General features: G+C 35.5%; 1 protein-coding gene across 1 annotated transcript in view; it reads right to left on the bottom strand.

Annotated features, from left to right (window-relative positions):
- PJA2 (praja ring finger ubiquitin ligase 2) overlaps nucleotides 1-26,405 on the bottom strand; it is a 73,498-nt gene that overhangs the window by 31,585 nt on the left and 15,508 nt on the right. Inside the window, exons 2-4 of the mRNA XM_017871202.1 lie at nucleotides 13,830-13,947; nucleotides 11,963-12,163; nucleotides 8,692-9,742 (exon numbers count right to left, since the gene is read on the bottom strand). Of these exons, the coding sequence (XP_017726691.1) occupies nucleotides 8,692-9,742; nucleotides 11,963-12,163; nucleotides 13,830-13,860 (1,283 nt within the window). The 5' untranslated portion in view covers nucleotides 13,861-13,947. The remainder of the gene's footprint in view (nucleotides 1-8,691; nucleotides 9,743-11,962; nucleotides 12,164-13,829; nucleotides 13,948-26,405) is intronic.

The raw sequence follows: 26,405 nt of genomic DNA, 5'->3' as shown, positions 1-26,405 counted from the left end.
GCCTGTAATCCCAGCTACTCGGGAGGCTGAGGCAGAAGAACCACTTGAACTTGGGAGGTAGAGGTTGCGGTGAGCCGAGATTGCGCCATCGTACTCCAGCCTGGGCAATAGGAGTGAAACTCCCTCTCAAAAAAAAAAAAAAAAAGCACAGAAAATTACTTTTTTACACTTAGCTTTAGTCAACTTGGTTACATTTAACTACTCTTAGTTTTAAAGGATTAGTCATAACTACCAAAGGCTAAAATATTACTTATCAGTGTTGAAAATAAGTCTTAAATGCCCCCTCCAACCATACCAACCATTCTGGTTAAGAATCTCCTCAAAGATTTCTCTATGTTCACTTGACTTGGAAAATCAAAAACAACAATTTTAGTTTACATTTTTGAAAGGAAGTGATAATTGGTAGGAAATTATATATTTTAAAATGATGATGATTATGTCATTAATATGCAGTTAGTGATTTATTTTATTAACAGATACACTCAAAGATCAAGATGCTATTAACAAACAGCAGCACTAATCTAAGCTCTGAGAAGTTTAATAGAAGCAAAAATATAAAATCAATTGCCAATTTCCAGTAAACAATGGATGGCAGGGCACTAACATCCCGGAGAAGGAAAGCTATAAAACCTAGGCATAGCAACTAAAAGGTGTTCTTTCAGCTGGGTCTAAGCCAAAGTTCCTTGTATTCTGTACAATTTTCTGTGAATCAAAGAATAATCTAATATAAACAATTTCTAGACTTATGTAAGTGTAAAAATCCAACACAGAAATTAGTTTTAAAGGAGCTTATTCAGCTAAGTTTTCTTGACTAAGAACCTTATAAAATTCAAAGCTACATTACCAACTCCTATTGTAATATGTCTTTAACAATTAGGGTAAGATTTCTACATAAATTTGTGACAATTCCTAACATATATAAAAGAGAAGCTCATTTAAAAAAAAAGATTTCACTCAGAATATGATCCTGTCCAAAGAGGACAGAATATGATCCTGTCCAAAGAGGTCCACATGTAAAAAAGTCCTCACTTTTCCATATTAATCAAATAACTCATGGAATATCTCTAAACTTCAATATAAGAGGAAAGTCTATGATCAATAATCAATAAGCCTATGTTATGGATTGGCAAACTACTACAGGCTTGGGTTCAAACCTGGCTCTGCTGTCTGTTTTTTAATGGTTTGTGAGCTAAAAACAGTTTTTACATGTTTATCTTTAATTCTGCCTCTTAGTCACCAAAGCCTAAAATATTTACCATCTGTTCCTTTAAGAAAAAGTTTCCAGACCCCAGGCCCATATCAGTATTACTCATGATACCTAACCCTCAATGCTAAGGAGACAACTTTTAAATGTATATCCCCAGTCAGCCCCAACCACTACACTAAGCTTTTCCTATCACTAACTACCCTCTAAGCATTTTAAGATTTTTCACCTTTCTTGTCAAAAATTCTATTATAAAATTCATCTGTCAGATGAATCCCTCTCTTGATTTGTTATCTTTTAATGTTATCACCATGCTCTCATTCTGGAAACACTTATTTTTTGACTCTTCACAAACTCCCCACATTCAAATCCTTTCTTACTTTCCATTCTTTCTCTGCACAATGGCTCTTATAGTCTAGCTCCTTTTTCTCCGTTTCTCCTAAAATGTAAAACCCTGGTTCAAATGCTTTTCTCCAAATTAGACCTATATAGTCAATTATTAATTGGTGTTCCTAAATTTAATTCCACTCCCTCAAAATGCATTCCGAATACTACCATCACTTCAATTTACATATCAAACAGTATGTTTACAGTATTACTCCAAAAAACCTTCAACAGCTCTTTTTCCCTAATGCTACTGCTTTAGTTTCACAAACAAGCCATTTGCCTATCACTCTCACAATTTTTGCAGCAGTTGCACATTTACCCTCTGTCTTAAGGTATGATAGTTGAGAATACAGGTCCTGAAGTCAGTTTGCCTGGATTTGAATCCACCACTTACTAGCTATGAAAACCTCTCTATGCCTTTATAGCCTCACATATCAGGTGAATAAAACAACAGTATTTAATAGTTCGCTGGGTTCATGTAAAGGGTATATGAGTTAATATATATAAAACATTTTAACAATGCCTGATAAATAATGAGCCACCAATAACTGTTAGCAAATCTTTTTTTAACATTTTTTTTTAAAACTCAAATACATTTAGTTAGGATAAGCAATAGCCATTAAGTCCTGGATTTGATGTGCTACCTATATTTTACTTTCCATTAACATGGATACATAATGATTAAAATTAAAAACACTGTCTGTGTACCACTTAATATATTTCACCCACTTTGGAAATAGTGGCCTATAGAATAAAAAGTTAAATGTCATTGAATAGCACTTATAATTTACTGCTATCTGATCCCAGTACTTACTTGCATCCAACTCATGAATGCTCTATTTCAAACAGTGTCCTTAAAGTGTGAACTTTCACTACAACCATTCGTCTTGCCATCAGGAACATCTTTACAATCACTTCACCTTTCCCCCACTTCCAGGCTCAGATCAGACTCTATTTCTTTCAAGACCTTCCTGTATAAAATCACTTATCTTGATTTTCAATTATTTCATGAACTAGACTTCTTGTTTACTCAGTGCAGCTCACTACAACACAGCTGCTTCTTTAACACTGCAATTATTTTTCATAATAGTGCAGAGAAATCAAAGGAAATGGGTACTGAGAAAAGACAAACGGATGTGGGAATCAGGAGGTCACCACTGACATTAAAGAATATAGGGCCGGGTGCGGTAGCTCACGCCTGTAATCCCAGCACTTTGGGAGGCCGAGGCAGGTGGATCACCTGAGGTTGGGAGTTTGAGACCAGCCTAAGCAACATGGAGAAATCTGGTCTCCACTAAAAATACAAAATTAGCTGGGTGTGGTGGCGGGCGCCTGTAATCCCAGCTACTCAGGAGGTTGAGGCAGGAGAATCGCTTGAACCTGGGAGGCGGAGGTTGTGGTGAGCTGAGATGGTGCCATTGCACTCCAGCCTTGGCAACTAGAGCAAGACTTTGAAATAAATAAATAAATAAATAAGAAAGAAAGAAAGAGAAATAAAATTAGCCAGGCATGGTGGTGCACACCTGTAGTCCCAGCTACTCAGGAGGTTGAGGCAGGAGAATCGCTTGAACCCAGGTAGCGGAGGTTGCAGTGAGCTGAGAGTGCACTGCTGCACTCCAGCCTAGGTGACAAAGCGAGACTCTATCTCAATAAAAAAGAATATAGAAACAATATTAGGAATTGGATTTCAAGACAGTAAGAAGAGTGGATAGTGACAGAATAGAGGCAGTGGGTATGGAAAACTTTTTCTTAAAACTCAGCGGTGGAAAAGAAAACACAAACAGGCAAATAACAGAGAGAGCAAGAAAAAGTAAAGGTTTTCTTCAAGATAGAGAAAAACTCAAGGTTGAGAGATAGAGGGAAGCAACCTATGAGTAAGGACAATTAGATGAAGTATCAGAAATCACTATAGGTACAGAATGAGAGGGGCTACCTCTCTTCATTGAAGAGGAAATTAAAAATACAAATAAATACTACTATCCCCTAATATGGAGAAGACGAAAATAAGAAAATCCACATTTATACATTTTTAACTTCTACAGGAAAACAAGAAACGAAGTTAACCACTAGGAGTGACAGGAGTACATGGAAGGAAAAACAAAAGGGAAAAGATTTAAAAATCACTTTTTCACGCCTGTAATCCCAGCACTTTGGGAAGCCGAGGCAGGTGGATCACGACGTCAGGAGATCGAGACCATCCTGGCTAACACGGTGAAACCCCGTCTCTACTAAAATACAAAAAATTAGCCAGGCGTGGTGGCGAGCGCCTGTAGTCCCAGCTACTCGGGAGGCTGAGGCAGGAGAATGGCATGAACCCGGGAGACGGAGCTAGCAGTGAGCCGAGATCGTGCCACTGCACTCCAGCCTGGGTGACAGAGTGAGACTCCGACTCAAATAAAAAAAAAAAGAAAAAAAAAGAAAAAAAATCACTTTTTAAGAAGCAACAGAACAAATAGGACACAAAAATGATCATGGAATAGTGAAGATCCATTCATCCTAGATTTTAAAAGTGGGTGAGTGACACATTTAAAAGTTCTCAAAGTAAAAACTAAGTACTACTTTGATCTTCATATGATTCTTCACTGGTACTGACCCCTTTTAGCACTTAAAGTTGTATTTAAAATGCAGATGACTATAATTTACTCAAATGTTACACTGTACACACTTAATTGTGAGCTAAAAAAACTTCATATACAGAATGAAATTATAGACAAAATTTATGTACAAATCCTAGGCAGAAATAAGCTATGGAAACATAAAACCAACCAAAAGCAATCTCTCATTCCATAATTCCCCAAGGTACTTGTTAGTTTGTTCTTCCTGGCATTTATCATAGCCATAAGAAACTCAACTACATGGAGCCTAGGAAAAAGTGAAACTTTAAATATTTTGTTATCTGACATAATCTAAATATTTTGGAACTTTTACCACTATTAACACTGAACTGTAATGTCATACAGTGATACGAATGGATTATGTCCAAATATATAAGTCTGCTTAATTTCATTAATAAGGGCAAGAAGGCTATGATTTTTGAATTGTGCCTGCCTTTTGTCACTTTCTGGTCTTTTTCCTTAATATCAGGATATTGTAATCCCATGAACTCCCTAGCATATCTGCAGAACAAACACATTTACACCTAATGTGCTCCTTCCAAACTTCTATGAACTTGAAAACAAGATAAAAAGGTTTGCTAAAATGTCAGCGCATGTGCTTTAAGATCCGTGCCTTAGCTGCATATAGATGTTTTATTTGCTGTGGGTAGTACCAAGTTCTCAGAGAAACTCTTTCTTTGTGGCTTTCAAGTAACCTACACAGAACAGGAAAGGTACTTAATCAAATATGTATATTTTGTCTTCTTCATAAAGCTAGTGAACGTTGTGGGAACAGGGACCATTACGATTTGCATTAACAGGGCACCTGGAACAAAGTCTGGCACTTAAGAAGATTTCAACAAATCTTTTAATGTATCATATCAAAGTCAACTAAATGGCTAATAATCATTTTATTTCCCAACAACTTCAACAAAATATGTTGTCCCGACATTGTACCTTAAGTAAGGTTTTTTAATTTTAAGCAAAGTTAAGTCCTAAGAACACAAAAATTCTGCAAGAAACCCCAAGTGCTATAAGGAATGGTCAGTAGATGGCCTGCCTCTCTTCAAAGCACTTAGGCCCAAGGTTAAGATGTGCTAGTATTGCTGAAAGGTTTTTTTAAACTCAAGATCTTGTCGTCAAACAGCTACTAAACTTCTCAGGGTGTATTTCAAAAGAGCAGGGTACTAACCTTAGCTCTTTGGTCTAATTCTAAGTCTGGTAATTATATGCTGCCTATTAAAATTCCCCTTGGAGTCCTAATTTAATAAGGTGGGGCTCAATTCCTGTCAAACAGCTCAGAGCAATGCTACTGGCTGCAATGCTTATCCCATAGAGTGTAACATTTCAGATGTGATTAAGTGATCATTTAGAATTTTTCACGGAAGAAGGCAATCATGAATTCATTAAAATACTTCTCTACTTATAAAGAATATATATTCCATATTTTTTAAAAGTAGCCAAAGTTCCTATATCTGAAAATGCTGGCCGGGTGCAGCGGCTCACGCCTGTAATCCTAACACTCTGGAAGGCTGAGGCAGGTGGATCACTTGAGGTCAGGGGTTCAAGACCAGCCTGACCAACATGGTGAAACCACATCTCTACTAAAAATACAAAAATTAGCTGGGCATGATGGCACGCCTGTGGTCCCAGTTACTCAGGAGGCTGAGGCAGAAGAATCGCTGGAACCTAGGAGGCGGAGGTTGTAGTGAGCTGAGATCACGCCACTGCACTCCAGCCTGGGCAACAGAGAGAAACTCGGTCTCAAAATGAATAAATAAATAATAAAAAAATTAAAATGCCACAATGAACTTTAGTTATATTCTTGATGAGTTCTACTTTGGCTATTATAAGCATGACAAAAAAACTTTTCAAGTTTACCAACTTTTTAAGCTTTACAAAGAAAACTCAAAGTTCACAGACTCAAATTAAGCAGCAGTTCTTATACTTTCCATCCAAAACCTGAGAAGACTAGCATCACCATTTCTCCAATCTACTAATACAAGAAATAGGGAGGATGACAATGAAACATCAGGGAGATGAACAAGGGCAAAATGAAACTAAATAGGAGTGTACAGCTATTAAATTCCAACCTTTAGCTGGCACCATATTAAAAAGGCACCCTGGCAACTATAATCCTTTGCAGGGAATTAGGGTAGAGGAACAGGAAACATCAGCATAGAAATGGAGTTTCTAGACAGAAATAGAACAGTCTGTACAAAAAACTGTACAGATAGTTTGAGATCCTAAAACATATCTTAAGGCTATGGATAAAAATACAAGTACAGTCCTAGGCAGAACCATTATCCTTTAGAATTTATTCTATGATTCTTTAAAACAAAACAAAACAAAAACCTTTTAAGTGTTTTCAGCATTTCAGTGTGTCTTAAAGAATGATCCTCAAGTAGTTCCATCATTTTGGCATACCCTAACCACAGGCTGTAGTTAATATATTATACAATTTAAAAGGACAAAGAGTTCCTATACTGTAAATGTTTTATCCCATCTACCACATTGTGCTTGTAAAAAAAAAAAAAAAAAAAAATATATATAGCGCATACTTTATGTGGATTATATATATCAGTGGTTCAGAATATGACATATTTAAGAAAAAAAATTAAAAATAAATAAGAACAACAAGAACTACAAATAACTAAGAAAATACCTTATAACTATCAAAAGTCCAGGGTCCTTCAAGGCAAAGAATACACTTCTACCACTGACCACCCACAAAACAAAGAAAATCAGTTTGAAATCCAGGAGCCAGGAAGACTACCCTTTCTCTAGGGGTTGGCAAACAATGTAACAATTTCATCAACTTCATCATAAGACATTATAACCAACTATAAAAAGCAAGGAGAAGAGAGGTATATATTTTGCCCAAAATGACAAAGGTACAGCCAAATTAAATGATTCTCCTTAAAGAAGAAAAAGTGTAACTAGGGGAAAAAAATACAAGTACCTTACACTTTCAAAACAAATAAATTATCAAAGACTGTAAGTTTTGTCTTTTTTTAAAAAATAGTAATCTAGAGGTATAATATTAGAGACTTGCAATCTAATTCAAAATCTTAGGGCTGAATGTGTTTTGGAATTTTGATATATATTTCCCAGATTTAGAAATACTACTTAACAATCCCCAACGTGGTCCAGGCCAGCACACAGTAATCAAATATAATCATATTTCTGCAGTAAAATATACAAATATTTGAAAAAATACCCTCATTTCAATTCAGAACCAGATGTGCTTATCCAGGAAGTTAACATCAGGTCAGGCTTTGTGTCCAATTTCTGTTTTTAGAAGTGTGGATACTGAATAAAAGACTGTGGGCTTGAACTGAAAAAAACTTTACCCTCAGCTTAAAACAGTATATCATACAAAATTACTTACTAACCCTTAAAGTTTACAAACTTTGACAGAGTAGCAGAAATTACATTTTAAATATTTTTTATAATAAATTACACATTCTGTATTATAGTAACTTAATTCATATGTCCAAAGAAAACCAAATGAATTGTTTTATGACATGAATTAAAATGCATTCATATTCAAAATGGTATATTTCTTCCTTTATAGTACTTTATAGCTAAAAAAAACCACACAATTATTTCTACTAGCTAATAAAATCTTGCAATTGCACTGTAATTGAGCACCGTCAGGGGTGCAACTAGCTTACAAGGACTCATGAAAATCTGGACACTGAGGTAATGGAAATTCAACAACTGAACAAAGAAATTCTCCATTTTTTTCTTGTTTCTATTGTCTTATGGTTTGGAAAAAAAAGATATAGGTTTGTAAGAGCAATCAGAATGTTTATTATAAGTTTTATGTTCTCTTGAAAATAGCAAAGAATAGTGGTGAACAGTCTCTGGAATACCTAACTAGGCACTCAAAGTCCAGTTCTACCATTCAGTTGCTCTGTGACCTTAGGAAGTTATTTAACGCTCTGTGCCTCAGTTTCCTTATTTACAAAACCTACCACACAGAGTTGTTAATGAGAACTGAATGCTAAGAAAAAAATAAGTAAAAAATAAACTGAGTGATAGGAAGACCACAAGAAGAACAGATAAAGAGGGAAACAAGTGGTATTAGTAACTACTTGGCAATGTTAATGAAGTATTACCAACCAATAATTTGTGATATTAATCACTTTTTAAACCCAGACTGGCTTAATGTAGGTTTTTAAAAAATACAATAAATGTTTATCTTACATTTTATTAATTGAAATACTATGAGCTAACTAGCATCTCTATCCCTTTATAATAATTAATAATCATTATCTGAACTTATTTCTGTAAACTACTAAAATCTCAAAAACATTTTTTTGTGAAAAATTCTAATGAGTAGTTTGCATGTATGGTTAGCATTCAGTAAATAAGAATATTTGGTAAGTCAAAATGTCTAATTGCCTGATCTTATCCAATAGCCTAACCATCAAACATGGTTCTAGAAAGAAACCACTTCATTTACTACACAATCTGAAAAAGTACTGGATGTGACCTTACCTGTCTTCATCTTTGTCATAGAGTTGGTAATAATCTCCACAGCCATTCCAAAAGGTGTTACCCACTTCTTGCCTTCCTGCTGTGGCTCCACTTTCTGGTGTTATTTGGTTATTTTCTGTTTCCCTTTGTGTAATAACTCTTGAGTATGGTGGATCCAAGAACATACAGTCATGCTCTCCATCATATTCTTCACATTTTATTAAGAGGTCATCCGAGCCACTTTCCTCAACTTCCAAAGCCTCCCTCCATCTTTGAACACTTCTTTGTTTCGCCTCATGCCTATTAAAACCTGTTTCTTGGTCCACCTGGCTTGAACTTATCAGTTTTCTAACTTTTGGCCTCACTACCTGTTCAGGAGAACTTCCATGGTTCTTTTCCATATCATTGGTATTTTGTTCACTACAAATATGCCCTGGACTGTAGGCTGCATCTTCAGTTGAATTTTCTGTCTGTCTTTCCTGGCTAGTATTGTTTTGTTGTTTCTTTCTAACCATTTCATCTTGAGAAGACCTCTGAATTTCCTGGCTATTCTGATGGACAAACTCAGTATCACCAGCAGAACTTTTCGCTAACGGTACAGAATCTAACTCTTCAAACGCATCTCTTACTTCACAGTTAAATGAGGGAACTGGTGGTGAAAGACCAGAGTATGCCTCTGCCTCTCTGTTTTCCAACTCAAATATTGTATTGCCTAATGACTCTTGGTATCTGCTACCTTCCACGACTTCTGCAGAAAGTTGAAGACGGTCATTATCTTCTCCATGTTTGCCATCTGGATCATAAGAGTCTGTATGAACCAAAACAATTCCATTTTGGACACTTGAAGCATTACAAGCTCCTGGAGTATACTCTTCCTCAGAGTGATTATGAAGATTTGTACTGCTTCCTAAGGTATCCCTGCCTTCCTCACTATGATGTACTGCAGCAAAGGATTGACCGCTCTCAGTGGTTTGATTCAATGCTGAACCACAAGTGGGAATTTCTTTTTCACTTTTTTCAAATATAGGTTCGCTGGGCAAAGAAGAATCAACTTGATCCAAAGGACTGGAACCTTCATAGAAAACAAAGAAAACATATTTTGAAGGATTAACTCAGATAAAATTTTATGTAATAACTATCACTTAAGTGGAAATCGTACCAATTATTGCCTACTTGAACATATGAGTAAATTTATTTACCAAGCACTTCTATGCTCCTTAACTTAACTGGGGATACAGACTGGTTACTCTATGAGTTCATTTATGTCAATGTATAGCCTTTCACTATCATCTCCCTCACATGTCTTTGGCGGTTTTCTATCTAAATCCTAATATCTCATGCATTCTGCAAGACATATAAAGGAGAAGTTCTTGAGAGGTTATACAATGTGAAGCCTCTCGTAAGTGGAGTCTAGGGTAACCAATCTGCCCTCCCAGTGATTTCCAAACTCACCTTCTTTATTACATGCAGGCAAAAAAACAAAAAAACAAAAAAACCTTCAAAAGTACTTATGACAGATATAATAACTATAGTTACAGATCTAAGAGAAATTAGAACCTATTGTGTTTTGCTGGCAATTCACAAAATTATATCTCAGTATCTAGACATTTATATTAGATTATAAATTGGATTGTTGAATACGTTTGTAATAAGTTAACTTTAGATATGTTATAGTTATGACTGAAAATAACAGATCAACGTTGATTCTTGTCATAGTTCAACTGTGAGAATTCTGAAACACGAGTAAAATCGTATCTATAAATTACTTTAAGCATAAGTATCTTGCATCACCAGTAACAATAAAAAATGAAGACATTAGAGATTTGCTGGAATAAAAATTCATGAATTGTAAAATAACTGAAGTTTGGCCATGACATATTGTAGGAAGGGTTTTTTTATTCTATTTTTTTTTTTTTGAGACAGAGTCTCGCTCTGTCACCCAGGCTGGAGTGCAGTGGCGCGATCTCAGCTCACTGCAAGCTCCGCCTCCCAGGTTCATGCAATTCTCCTGCCTCAGCCTCCTGAGTAGCTGGGAACAAAGAGTTCTTTAATGGGATGACCTTAGTTAGTAATTCAGGTTCTTACATGTGACAGCAAAAATAATCTAGAAATGTCAAGTTTGCTTAGAACAAGAGGAAGAAGACAAATCCAGTCCAAAAATGTGCAATTATGGTACATGGATAGCTGCAAAATACTTTTTCAAAACCACCAAATAACTAAGAAATTTTAATTGAATAAGCCTTCCTTGTCCTTTGGATTTTGTAAGATGATGAAAAAATAAACAAGTCAAGTTAAATTTAGAGATAAATTTAAAGAAAAGTTGGCCAGGTACAATGGTCCATGCCTCTAATCCCAGCACTTCGGGAGGCTGAGCTGGATGGACCACTTGAGGTCAGGAGTTCGAGACCAGCCTGGGCAACATGGCAAAACCCCATCTTTACCAAAAAATACAAAAATTAGTCAGGTGTGGAGGCGCATGCCTGTAGCCCCAGCTACTTGGAAGGCTGAGGCAGGAGAACCACTTGAACCTAGGAGGCAGAGGTTGCAGGGAGCCAAGATCGTGTCATCGCACGCCAGCCTGGCTGACAAAGCAAGCCTCTATCAAAAAAAAAAAAAAAAAAAAAGGCCAGCACAGTGACTCAAACCTGTAATCCCAGCACTTTGAGAAGCCAAGGCAGGTGGATCACTTGAGAGGTCAGGAGTTTGAGATCAGCCTGGCCAACGTGGTGAAACCCTGTCTCTACTAAAAATACAAAAATTAGCTGGGTGTGGTCACAAACACCTGTAGTTCCAGCTACTAGGGAGGCTGAGGCACAAGAATCGCTTGAACCTGGGAGACGGAGGTTGCAGTGAGCCAAGATTGCACCACTGCACTCCATCCTGGCCAACAGAAAGTGACTCCATCTCAAAAAAAAAAAAAGAAGAGAAGAAGAAAAGTTATTTAAATATCATATGCAGGGAAAAAATATCTCTACTTGATCCACGTTTTAAAATTTCAAAACATTTCTTTTGATGCAAAGATGATTTCCTTTGGCTGAAGGTTATGACATTGTAATCACTACTATGACAGTGTAGTTATATTTTAATGACTGGCTATATACTATTTTCTTCTATGTTTAAATATATATACCATTAATGTTAAATTCAGTAATAATTTCAAAATAGAATTTCTTGATAGGAAGTATGCTGCATTTACACTCACAGACATGCATAATACCCACCCAAAAACTTAATTATAAGATCAATTCCTATATAACTATTAATAACCTTTAAATAATTATATGTTACACACCTGAGGAATTTTCCTTTGGAACATCATCTAGTTCCAACACTTCATAGTCATCACCAGCCCGACCTAAGCTTCTTTCATGCCTGGTCATACATGGTTTAAAACTGACATAAGCATGTCTTCTTCCATATCTCCTGCCTGTAATTGTCTGATATCCTCCTGCTGGTTTGGGCCAGGCAGCCTTACCAGATTCTTGGTCCATTGCTGAAAAAAAAGTTAAAAAATTAAAACAGGAACAGCAATGAGCTTTATTCTGGCAACCTGTCGGGGAAAACTACTTCAGTTTATATTTTATTACTTATCAAATCATATGCTTCTGAACATGAAGTGTATCTTACTAGTACTATAAAACATTATTCTTCACACACTAGAAAACTAAACATGAAGTACTATATAATAAGAGTTAGTGGCCTCTTCCCTTCAAAAAACATGTTTTAAAATTTGGTTCAAGATATTTCAGATTTTATAATGAAACCTACCAAAAAATGTTTTCCACATGCCAAATTATTATACTGCCAAAGCTCTTTATGGACTGGAGATCTTCCAAATTAAGTACCTTATATATTAATATAAGCGCTCAATACATATTTGATTAGTCAATTACTAGCATATGATATGATGGTTTCAATTACTTTAAGAATGAAAACATTTATGTCAAAGATAACAAGTAACCTCTTTAAATGGTATCTGTACCCTGAAGAATCAACCAGACCACAAAAAATATGTTCCAAAGATTAACGTCAGATAAAACTATCCAAAACAAAACAGCAATGATCCAGGTCAAACACACACTACCCTGCCTTCAAAACTACCAATGAATGGTATATGCTACGGTAAGAAAAGCCATCAACATTTAAATGACTTGACTATTAAGTTTTGATGACTGAGGTAAACAGCAGCAACTTTCACTAAGTAGTTCATTATTATACACACACATATATTAAGTGTAAGTTTAGTCAATTATATATTACATGTACTACACAGCAACTAAACAAAATATTTTCTCACAGCATATGGTATAGTTAATAAATGCAACAGTTGCTGGGGGTAGTGGCTCATGCCTGTAATCCCAGTTCTTTGGGAGGCTGAGGCAGTCGGATCACTTGGGGCCAGGGGTTCAAGATCAGCCTAGCCAACAAGGCAAAACCCTGTCTCTACTAAAGATACAAAAATTAGCTGGGCGTGGTGGCACATGCCTGTAATTCCAGCTACTCGGGAGGCTGAGGCATGATAATCACCTGAACCCAGGAGGCGGAGGTGGCAGTGAGCCAAGATTGCACCACTGCACTCCAGCTTGGGTGACAGTTTGAGACTCCATCTCAAAAAAAAATGAATAAATGAATGAATGAATGAAACAGTTACATAATTTTTTAGTTGCATTAAAATAAGAAATATAATCACTTCCAAGAAGGAAACAGAAACAACATGTATTTACAATACACGCACATATCAAGTATAATAATATCAAGTGTTACACTTACTTAACCCCATCAGTAATCTTGAGGTGGATACTGTATTCTATTTTAAAAATTGAAAAATTAAAGTTAAAATTAAGTGTTGGATAACTTGTCTAATAATCTAATAGTATGACTCCAGAACCAATGCCCTTAACAATTCTACCAAAAGAATAGTCTCCAAACTGGAAAGCATAAAGCTTTCCAAGCTAAATGGGTATGGAAAGAAAATATCAGAATTTCTATTTTTGCCTATCAAAAATTAGAAACTAAGCTTTACAAACATTCAATATATGGATCAAAACCAGGCTTTAGTAAGATCATATGTCAGATGATCACATGTCATTTACTGGTACTCAAGGTACCCAGAGGGAAAAACAAAAAGTGCTCAATGTAGAAGAACTGACTTTCCTTACCTGCTGGCTCCTTTTCAGTGTACTGTGACATATATGGCAGTGTCTGTGTGACTAGTTCAGTAGAATTATAGATGTGATTTAGTTTTTATTCGCCCTATGAATAAGCCACAGAAGATTCCTACAAAGAAAAAATGAATTGAACAATAGATTAATAATAAAAGCACAAAACAGCAAAAATGATACTTTCGCTCCTCCTAGGGAAGCCTTATAATAAAATTTAGAAAAATACAATGTGATGTAGCCAAGCACGGTGGCAAATGCCTGTAATCCACCTTAGATTACAGCACTTTAGCAGGCCAAGGCGGGCAAATCAGTTTGAGCTCAGGAATTCGAGACCAACCTGGCCAACATGGTGAAAGCCTGTCTCTGCAAGAAATAAAAAAATTAGCCAGGCGTGGTGGTGCACAACTGTAGTCCCTCGGGAGGCTGAGGTGGGAGGATTGCTTGAGTCCAGGATGTAGAGGCTGCAGTGAGCCGAGATCATGTCACTGCACTCCAGCTCTGGGTGACAGAGTGAGATCCCGTCCCAAAAATAAATAAACAAAAACAAGCAAAATACAACATGATTTGACAAGCCAATCAAAAACTCTTAGAAATACCAAAATGGCTATCTGAAATACAGATTTACATCTGCTCTTGACAAAACTCACCTAAGTATGTATCATCCTTAAGACTGTCAATGACAACAATACATACATAATTTATAAGTAAACAAACAAAAATACTAAAAGTACTGACTCGGGTACTTTTTAAATATTAAACTTACAATACTTTAAATAATAAACTTTTTTAAATAATAAAAAAGTTTAAATAATAAACTTTTATAATATTAAAAGTACTGACTCCCAAATTATTTGGGAGTCTACTACACTGTGCTATCATTGCTTCTCTGTCAAGCAGTAAAGTTCCTTTAGCCCTGGAATTGCTAAAAGGTAACTGTAAGAATACAAACTTCATTTTTGAAAAATGTGTAATGGCTTATAACAATTAATAATGTGTGTAAATAATGATGTATTTAATCTTTGCAACAGTCAATTGATCAGATAATTTAATCCCAAATAAGAACCTATTTTCAATCAGGAAAAACTACAATTTATCATGGAACAAATACAAAAAGAACGTCTGTTTTGAAATTAATGCATTTATTTACTATTTGAAAAGTACTATTTGAGAAGTTGCAACCTGTGGTTTTTTTGAAAGTTTGGTTAAGTTTTTTATTTAAACACCTTAATTATTTAAACACTTGAGCTATTGCCAGTTGCTCATCATTAATGCAAATTTATTAGACAATATCTCTGCAAATGAGTTTAACTGTACATGTTACCTGTCTAATCACAGACAGATATATATTAACATATGTAAAAGTACACACCCACATTCACCCATATAAATTACAAATTCAGTAACAAGTTATGATCCTTTAAAGTATCTGAATCAAAAGAGGCTGTTAGCAACAGCTAAAGAGAAAAGGAATATAAAAAAAAATAATCTTAACATACTGGCAAAAACAAAGGTGCAAATTAACAATGTTTTAATTTTTTGTTTTTTTTTCTTTTTTGAGACCGAGTCTCGCTCTGTCGCCCAGGCTGGAGTGCAGTAGCTTGATCTTGGCTCACTGCAACCTCCGCCTCCCGGGTTCAAGTAATTCTCCTGCCTCAGCCTCCTGGTAGCTGGGACTACAGGCGCGCGCCACCATGACTGGCTAATTTTTGTATTTTTAGTAGAGACAGGGTTTCACCATATTAGCCAGGCTGCTCTCAAACTCCTGACCGCGTGATCCACCCTCCTTGGCCTCCCAAAGTGCTGAGATTACAGGCATGAGCCACAGTGCCTGGCCGAAATGTGGGTTTTATTCTGAGATGGAAAACCATCGAAGTTCTGAGCATAGAAGAGACATGTGACTTCTGTTTTAAGAAGAACGCTCTGGCTACTGTATTGAATAGCATGAAGGGGAATGAGGTCAAAAGCAGGGAGCACTGTTACAAAGCTATCAAAATAATACTGGCAAGAGATCACAGTGGTTTGGACCAGGGTTAAAATAAAGGGGGTAAGAAATGACAAGATTCTGGACATATTGTAAAAATAGAATCAACAAAATTTACTAATATAGGATATGAAAGAAGGTCGAGGTTGACTCCAGGTTTTAAAGGCTGGACAATGGGAAAAATGCAGTTAATTTCAACTAATGTAGGAAAAACTGTAGAAGAGGCAGATTTGAAGAAAATATATTCAGTTCAGTTGTGGATGAATTAAGTTTGAGATATCTGTTAGACATTCAAGAGGAAATGTTAAATACGAGTCTGGAGTAGATTGAAAAATTATGAGCTGTTCTAGTATAATTTGGGAGTTGTCAGTACATAAAACACGTATGAACTTGGATGAGATCTCTAGTGTACATGGAGAAGTAAAGTTAAGCCCTGAGACAATCAAATATGAAGGGTCCAGGGAAAAAGAAGCAGACTGGGTATCCCTTTTCTGAAACGCTTGGAACCAGGAGTGTTTCGGATTTGGGATTTTTTCAAATCTTTGAATATTTGCATATACATAATAAGATATCTTGAGGATGACATCCAAGTCTAAACACAAAATTCACTTGTTTCCTATACATCTTACATACAGTCTGAAAGTAATTTTATACAATACTTTTAATAATTGTGTGCGTGAAACCAAGTTTCTGTTAAGTACTGATGTGTGGAATGTTACACTTACGGTGTCATATTGGCAGTAAAAATGTTTCAGATTTTCGGGCCAGGTGCAGTTGCTCATGCCTGTAATCCCAGTACTTTGGAAGGCCAAGACAAGCAATCACCTGAGGTCAGTGAGACTACGTCTCAAAAAAAAAAAAAAAGTTTCAGATTTTGGAGCATTTTTTAAATGTTAAATTTTTGAATTAGGGATGCTTAACCTATACTAGAAAAAATAACAAGAGGCCAGTGAGAGAAAAGAGAAGTCCTGAAGTGTGAACGCCAAGTGAAGACAGTGTTTCAGGCAGAACTGACCGTGCCAAAAGTTAAAGTATGATGAAAGCCTATCACTGACCACTTAGCAACATGGAGGATAATGGCGAACGGCGGCACCTTTGGTAGCATGGTTGGTGCAAATACCTGATAGGAATACTGCTGAAGAGAGGAAAGGCATTGGGAAGAATGCAGAAATCATGGAAATCACCCTGTTTCTTAAACTTTTCTTTAATGTGATTCCACTTTTTTTCTTAAAGATACTCTTTTCCGAGCTGTTTAACATCCTGATCCAAATTTAGTCTACCTGTTTTCAAGGTCTATTACTCAGCTACTTCTGTGGAAATCTTTTGATTGTACTACCCGTTCAGGTAAGTCCCCTACTTTGAATTCCATGTTTTTATCATATTTTTTCCTTTACTGGAAGATCCTCAAATAATGGTTTCAACAACTATATGTTGGAGGCAAACACTGAGTCCTTGGACATCTGAATATACTATCTGTCTCACACTTTAGTACAGTTCAAGACACAATCACTTTTTCTAAACTCTGAAAGGCACTGTGCCCTACCTGTCTATTGATTTATCCTACTTTTGTAGAAACACCAAATTTTTCTGTCTGGATATTTAGGATCTTGTCTCAATAGCTGGTATTCTATAATTTCACAAAGACTTGTTTGGGTCAGGCCATGTTTAAATTTTTCCTACACAGCACTGGAAGAGCTATTTTAATTTAAGAGACTCTTGTACAGGTCTCAAATATATCCTTTTCCTTACTACTTTTTCTTTATTTGGTCCAAATGGGTTAATCATTTGTCTCTAAACTTTCCTTTCATATTTTCACTCTACAGACTGGGAGATTTCACTCACTTTTACTTCTTTCACTTAGCCTTTCCTTATTCTCTTAGCCTTTCATTATTCTCTGTAACAATCTTTTTAATTTCTCATACTTTCTTATTCTGTGATTCTTTATTATTTAATAGTGGTTCTTGTTTTATGAATATAGACTAAAATCTCTCTGTAGATACTAAATTATTTCTATTTAATCCGAAACCTCTATATTCTATCTACCACAGTGTTCTCATTTCTATCTCTAAGTATAAAAAACAAGAAAAAAGCAAAACAGGGAGGAGATAAGTAGGGAATAAAGACCATAGCTAGGGTCAAGATTAAAATGATTAATCAGTCCAAATTTGTAGCTAAGGTAAATTGGGAACACTTAGTTTTTCTCTAAATAGACACTTCCTTTGCTGATCAGTTATTTGCGCCATGTACTATTCACCTAACATGTTCATAACAGACTCCTCTCTACTTGTGACAATTAGTCACTTCAAACAATTTGGGGTTTTTACATACTTCTTACTAGTACTGAAACAAATATATAAACATGTTGCTAAGAATTAAAGGAGTCAATCAGGGACGTATTAATTTCTAGGTCTCTCAATTATTAATCTAGAAGTCATCATTTTATCATTTTAACTACAGTATTATGCCAGCAGCTCTGGACAGACAATAGGAATAATCTTCAAGGATTACAAGGAAGAACATGGACCTGCAAGATACACTTCTCACAGTAAACTAGTGAATTTAAAGACAAAGACCTTGTTTATTTTTTATTTGCATACACTTTGTCTAGTACATTGTCTGGCAGTATATTTAAAGTTACTGAACAAATGAATGAATGAATGAGATAATTCTGTGCTCCTTTCTCTGATGGAAATGTGGTCACATAATGGAAAGAGAGGGCTAAGTACGTGGGCACACATGGATTCAAACTTCATTTAGGCAAGTTAATAAACTGCTGTCATTATTAGAGCCCTCTCTTGTGACTTGTTTCTAATGAAGACAGTGTGATGGATGTGACTGTGTGTGATGTATAAAAATAGGGTAATAAAAGGAATTGTGGCTCCCTTAATCTCTCTGTTCACTCTTTCTAAAAGAAACCAGCTGCCACATCATGAGATCATTCAAGTAGACCCATGGAAAGCCCACATGGTGAAACACTGACTGTTCCTGACAAAATCCACAAGAAACTAAGGTCTTCCAGCAACAGCCACAAGGATGAGCAACCTGGAAAGCAGTTATCTCAGCCCTAGTCAAGCCTTCAAACGACTGCAGTCCCAGCCTACATTTGACTGCAACCTCTTGAGAGACTTGAACCAAAATCAGCAACCAGGCAGCTCCTGAATTTCCAACCCACTGGGACAGTCAGATGATAAATGTCTGAGTTGCTATGTCTACTGCAGGATAACAAGTTACCCTCTTATCCTGCAACAGGTAACAAATACAAATAATGTAAATTAAAATGAAGATTTAGGCACACGGAGAGAAAAATCAGCTAAACTTTCAGAAGAAGAGTTTCAACCGATAGCATGGATCTACATGCTTATGACTCATCTGCTGGGAGCCAGAAATAACTCACTTTTAAAGTATCTTTTCTAAAAAACAAAGTTGAGAATCAAATACAATTTGATCCTTACTTGAAGAAGTCTTGGTTACTCTTCCAAGTCCATTAGAGTATTTATATTCTCTCATATTTATAATTACATATATGCCTCCAAAATGCCCTAAAAACATTTAGAATTTCTCTTAAATCAGTCTTCTATAATTATCTACCCTGCATTTCCTTTTAGTAAATGAATTCCTTAGACACACAGAATTTTGATAATTTACACCTATTATCACAACTGAGATATAAATTCAGATTACAAACTTTATGACAAAATGCATTTATGACAAACTATGACAAATGTTATTAGAAAGCTATTTTATATATACATGTCAAAATCAACTATATTTTAACTTAGTTTACTAACATTATCTCGTATTTTTATTAACTGCTAAGGCAAAATAAATATCCCAAGAGTTAACAAGGTATTTATTTTGAATAACAATCAAAGCCTACACTTAAATTATTTCTCATACTTGTATATTCTTTTTAAACTATCTCTAGATTTCTACTATCTTCTATCCGCCAGCAAATGACCACCTATACATACATACAACTGCAAAATTGTCCAGTAGATCTTATTTTCTAACTAGTAGATACACAATAAATAAGGAATGAGGTGAAGTCATTACTATATTTCACTGTAAATAATAACATGAATTTCCTACATAAACATGGAATAATTTCTCCATGTAAGTATTTAGAAATGTCTGTTGGCACTTTTAATTTTCAGTATAGAAGTCTTGTTCAAGTTAATTGAATTTATTCTTAGCCATCTTACATATTTCAATGCTATTCTACACACATTTTAAAAACTTTTACACTTTGTGGTTGCTAGTACATATAATAATTGGCCTTGTATCCAATCACCTTGCTAACTTCACCTATTTTAAAAGTTTGCTGGCAATGTATTTGGGGTTTATGTTTTCTAATTTTATATTCATTTTGGCCGAGCATACTGGTTAGAAGTCCGATGCGGCCGGGCGTGGTGGCTCACGCCTGTAATCCCAGCACTTTGGGCAGGAGGATCATGTGAGGTTGGGAGTTCAAGACCAACCTGATCAACATGAAGAAACCCCATCTCTACTAAAAATACAAAATTAGCCGGGCGTGGTGGTGCATGCCTGTAATATCAGCTACTCAGGAGGCTGAGGCAGAAGAATCGCTTGAACCTGGGAGGCGGAGGTTGCAGTGAGCCAAGATTGTGCCATTGCACTCCAGCCTGGGCAACGAGCAAAACTCTGTCTCAAAAAAAAAAAAAAAAGAAAAGAAAACAGTTCAATGCAATGTTGAATAGAGGGACAGATGTATTACACACGAATCAGTGGTTTTTCATTGAATATGATGTTAGCTGTACGTTTTTTGTTGGCAAATTAAGTATGCTTCCTTCTATTCATAAATTAATGAGGTTTTCTAAACATAAACACATGCTGAATTTTGTCAAATAATTTTTTTGTAAATTCTACAAAATTTACAATTTTTTTCTCTATGGACCTATGAACTCACTACATTATTCTGTAAAAGTGATAGATAACACTGATTAATTTTATTTTTTATTTTTGAGACAGGGTCTTGCTCTGTTGCCCAGGCTAAAGTGCAGTGGCCAGATCAAGGCTCACTGCTGACTCAACCTTGGCTTAAGAGATCCTGACTCAACCTTGGCTTAAGAGATCCTCCCACCTCAGCCTACTGAGTAGCTGGGACCACAGGCATGAACCACACCCAGTTAATTTTTAAAATTTTTTGTAGACACAGGGTCCCACCATGTTGCCTAGGCTGGTCTTGAACTCCTGGGCTCAAATGATCCTTCTGCCTCGACCTTCCAAAGTGGTGGGATTACAGGCATGAGCCACTGCATCCAGCCAAATTATTAATTTTAAAACATTTAACCAACTTAATTTCACATTCTCCAAACAAATCCATGTTGGTCACAATACATTAATCCTTTTATATCTCACAGGATTATTCTTTTATCTATGTTTATGAGAAATATTGGCTTAAAATGGTCTCCTCATGCTTTTGTCCAGTTTTCCTATCAAGATTATACTAAAGTCATACAATACGCAAATAAATCTATGTTCTTCTTGTTCTCTAGAAGAGTCTGTGTAAATCCAGGATTATATCTTACTTACATATAAGGCAGATTTGTCAGTGAAGTCATCAGGTCTAGGATTTTCTCTGTGGAAAGGTTTTTGACAAATTCAACTACCTTAATGGACACAGAACAACTCAGATTTTCTATTTCTTTATATGTAAGCTGAGTAAACTGTGTTTTTCAGGGATTATGACCTTTCATTCAAGCTGTCAAATGTATTATCAAGTTGTAAATGATCCCCTTTCATTAACAATTTAATATACAGAAGATCGGTAGTGATGTCTCTTTTTTTCATCCCTGATACTAGTGATTTGTGTTTTCTTTCATTTTTCTTAATCAGGTCATTACAGGTTTTCATTTTTAAAAAGTTTTCTTAACTAATTGACTGTAAAACTTTCCTGCTTCATTGATTTCTACTTTTATACTATTTCCTTTTTTCTACTTCCTTGGGTTTAATTCATTGCTCCTTTGAGATAAGAGCTTAGACTACTGACCGTTAACCTTTGTTTCTTACTAATTTATACATCTAAAGCATAAAGTTACCTCTAAGCACTGCTTCAGCTGTATTCCAAAAGTTCTGATATGTATTATTTTATTATTTTCAGATTAAAATGTTTTGAATTTCCACAGTGACTTTGTTTTTCATTCATAGGCTAACTCAGAAGTGTCTTGGTTAATTTCCAAACATTTGCAGCCTATTTTTTTTTGTTATTGGGTTGTAATATAATTCTATAGTGATCAGAGAACATGCGTTGTATAATTTAAATTCTTTGAAGATTAATGATACTACTTCATGACCAAGAATATTTTTGTAAATGTCCCATATGCACTTAAAAATAATGTAAAGCCTTCAGTTGTTGAATATAATGTTCTATAAATGTCAATTAGGTCAAGTTGATTAATCATACCATTCAAATTTCCTATTTCTTTACTAATACTTTTTTAATCTTATTGTTCTACCAGTTACTTTGAATGTACTTAAAATCTCCAGCTAGGAATACGGATCTACCTTTCTTTTAGCTATTTTAGCTTCTGTCTTACATATTTGGAAGCTGTGTTACTATGTGAAAACATATTTAGAATTATGTCTTCTTGATAAATTGGCCCACTTATCATGGGCCAATTTTTTCTTATCTCTCAGAATACTTCTCTCCTTAAGTCCATTTGTCTGGTATTAATATAGCCACATCAGCTTTCTTTTGGTATTTGCAACAATACTGATTCCATCTTTTCATTTTACCTGTGCCTTTACTTGTAAAGTACTTTTATTATGAACAGAATATAGGTAGGTCTTACTCACTTCTATAAAACATCGGATAATCTTTCTCTTTTTGTTGGAATATTTAATCCATTCGCATTTAACATAATTACCAATGTAGTCTGGTTTAAATCTACCATCTTGTTATTATTTTCAATCATCTCACCTGTCCTTTGTTCCTTTATTCCTCCTTTCTTGAATTCCTTGGTAATGATAATTTTTTTGTTCTTCCATTTCATCTACTAGCTTTTTTGATATATCCTTTAAAATATCATTATCTTAGTGGTTTTCCTAGAAATTACAAAATGTATCCTTGATGTATGCTGGATAATATTTCCTAGAAGCTCTAAATAACTTATCTTTCTCTAATGAGCATTTTAAGTTTTCTTCTGGCAGGCAATTATTGCATGTAGATTGTCTTAACATCATAGAAGTCTGGTTGTGGTTTATGTTTGGACAAGTCCATTTCAGCTTGTCCTTATATCAAAATGTGACCTACACTCTTACTGTCTACTTCAAACTACAGATGCTCCTTGACTTACAATGGGATTATGTCCTGACATATCTACTGTAAAATGAAAATATCATTAAGTTGAAAATGCTTTTAAGACCCTACTAAACCCATTATAAAGTTGAAAAATCATAAATGAAACCAGTTGAGCACTGTCTGTAGTTCTTTTACCAGGTCCCAAAAGATGCAAGAAACTCATATAACAGTTTAACTCCTTCATGTCCATGGTTGTTATTTTCATATAGCTCACCCTACATATAAGCCTCACCAAACATTATCAAGACTGTTTCAAACACCTTCAATATCCCTTTCTGAAAACGTCTACTTATTCCATTTCCATGCCTCCATCTGTCTGATGTTCCTTTAGCCTGAATAACATCTTTTAATGTTTGTTATGAGTTTGCTGGTAACAACTTCCCTCTCTGCTTCTGTATGTCTCAGACTGTCTTTGTTTTTGAAGGATATTCAAATGAAAATAGTATTCTACATTAGATGCCTTTTTTTTTCTTTTTTGGAGCACTATAAAGATGTATTCCTATTGTTTGCTGGCTTCCACAGTTTCCATTAAGAAGTCCATGCTATCTGAGCTGAATACATATACTCAAACACCTATCAAGTGAGTGTGCTTGCCAGTGAATTAAAAATGAGAGAAAATAAAAAGTTTAAGGATTGGAAAGGAAGGAAAAATCTCATTATTCACAGACAACATGGTTACATATAAAAAAAATGGAAGAAACTACCTACAAGTAAAGTTCTACAGTGGTAAGTTTTAGATGGTTGACAGATACAAAGTTGATATAAAAATGTATTATCACATGCAGCTAGAAAACTAAATTTATTACTAACATTACCTAAAAAGGTTATCGTTTAAAACAGCAACCACAAACATCAAGTCCCTAGAAATAAACTCAATGAAAGATGCAGAATATTACTCACAGACATTTTAGAAGACATAACTAAATGGAGAAAAATCCCATACTCATTGGCTTGGTTCAGTTTCATGAATTTCAATTCTCCTTAAATAATACATGGGTTAAATGTAATCCTAATAAAATCCCAGCAGGCATTTTTTTGGGGAAAATTGACAAGGTGATTCTAAAATGTAAATAGGACTGTAAATGGCCAAGAATAACCAAAGTTATCATTAAAAAGAACAAGGTACAAAGAGATAACTCTTTCAGAAGACAAATCTTAAAAACCTATGATAATTAATAAGAGGCTTGTTAGGGAATAGGCAGACAAATATATCAATGGAATAGGATAGAAAAGTGTCCAACAGACCGGGCGTGGTGGCTCATGCCTGAAATCTCAGCAGTTTTGGAAGCTGAGGTGGGTGGATCACTTGAGGCCAGGAGCTGGAGACCAGGCCTGGCCAACATGGTGAAACCCTGTCTCTACTAAAAATACAAAAATTTGCCGCACATGGTGGTACATGCCTGCAGTCCCAGTACTTGGGAGGGTGAGGCAGGAGAATCACTCGAACCCGGGAGGTGGAGGATGCAGTGAGCCGAGATTGCCCCATTGCACTCTAGCCTGCGCAACTGAGCAAGACTCCATCTCAAAAAAAAAAAAGAAAAGAAAAGAAAAGAAAAGTGTCAAACAATAGAGCTTTCTGTGATGATAAAATTCTGCAGTGTTCATGCCTATATTAATCTTAATCTTAAACAGCCACATGTGGCTAGTATCATATAGGACCAACACAGGAACAGAGTCCCAAAACAGATACACATTACATACAATTGACTTATGACAATGACACATTACAGAGCTCTAGGGACAAGATATCTTTTTTCATTGAACACACTAGATTAATTGGATAGTGATGCAGAAACAAAATTTGGCCTGTTTCCCACAAAGTGCAAAACTCAATTCCAAAAGGACTGTAGATCTAAATGTAAAAGGCAAAACAATAAATCCAAAAAAGGATAAATCTTTATAATGTTGGAGTAAAGAAAGATTTTTTTAAAAAGGGAATAAAAAGTAAAATTTCCTAAAGAAATAAAGGGCCAATGAACTGCACAATGGAATTTAAAATTTCCATTCATAAAAAGATACCATTCAGAGACTGAAAAGGAAAGCCACAAATGAGAAAAGAAATGTACATTATATATAAGTATCAAAGTGCTCACATACAGCATATATAACATACTCCTAAATATAAAAAAGAATAAGATAATCCAAAAGAAATGTGATAACATGAGACACATTCCAGAAAAGGATACACAAATGGCTAAGAAACATATGAAAAGGTATCAATTTCATAAACTGGCTGAAATCATAAATTAGAACAAGTTACTATTATACACTGGAGATGAAAATTAAAATATTAACCATATCAAATGTTGGTGTGGATTTTAAGCAACTTTCACATTACAGCTGTAAATATACATCTCTGCATTCATCTTGGAAAACTTTTTGGAAGCACCTACTAAACCTGAACATATGCATATGATATGGTCAAGCAGTCCATCTTCTAAATGCATACCAAGACATATAAAAATGTTCACCTACAGTCCCACTTATATGGCAGTCCGTGGAGGGTGACTGCTGGAGCCCAAGAGTTCCAGGCTGCAGTGAGCTATAATCTCGGCACTGCATTCCAGCCTGGGCAACAGAGCAAGACCCCATCTCTAAAAAAATAAATTTTAAAAAATGTTCATAGAAGCAATGTCCATAATAATTTCAAACTGTCAACAACCCAAATGTTCAACAGCAAAATGGGTGAATATAACAGAATATATTTGTAGGCAAAATACTATACAACAAAAACGAACTACAGCTACCCACAACAGGAATACTACAAACACAAATGGATCTCAAAAAAATGAATGAAATGAAAAACAGCCAAATATAAAAAATTCATGCTGTATGTTCCATTTTTATAAAAGTTCAAAACAAGCAAAATTAATCTATGGTGTTACATACCAAGAGAGAATAATCACCTTTTCCAGAGAGGAGGAAGACAAAATCCTGAAAGGTATTACAGCAGAAGGCTGTGCTAGTAACATTCTAATTCTTTTTTTTTTTTTTTTTTTTGAGACAGAATCTCACTCTGTTGCCCAGGTTGGAGTGCAGTGGTGCAATCTTGGCTCACTGCAACATCTACCTTCTGGGTTCAAGTAATTCTCCTGCCCCAGCCTCCCGAGTAGCTGGGATCATAGGCACCTGCCACCACACCTGGATAATTTTTGTATTTTTAGTAGAGATGGGGTTTCACCATGTTGGCCAGGCTGATCTCGAACTCCTGACCTCAAGTGATCCACCCGCCTCGGCCTCCCAAAGTGCTGGGATTACAGGTATGAGCTGC

This window comes from Rhinopithecus bieti, unplaced genomic scaffold (genome assembly GCF_001698545.2).
Source record: "Rhinopithecus bieti isolate Rb0 unplaced genomic scaffold, ASM169854v2 scaffold_6371, whole genome shotgun sequence".
NCBI classification, from domain to species: Eukaryota; Metazoa; Chordata; class Mammalia; order Primates; family Cercopithecidae; genus Rhinopithecus; species Rhinopithecus bieti.
Note: the sequence above shows the minus strand (reverse complement) of the source record. Positions and strands in the feature narration are given on the sequence as shown.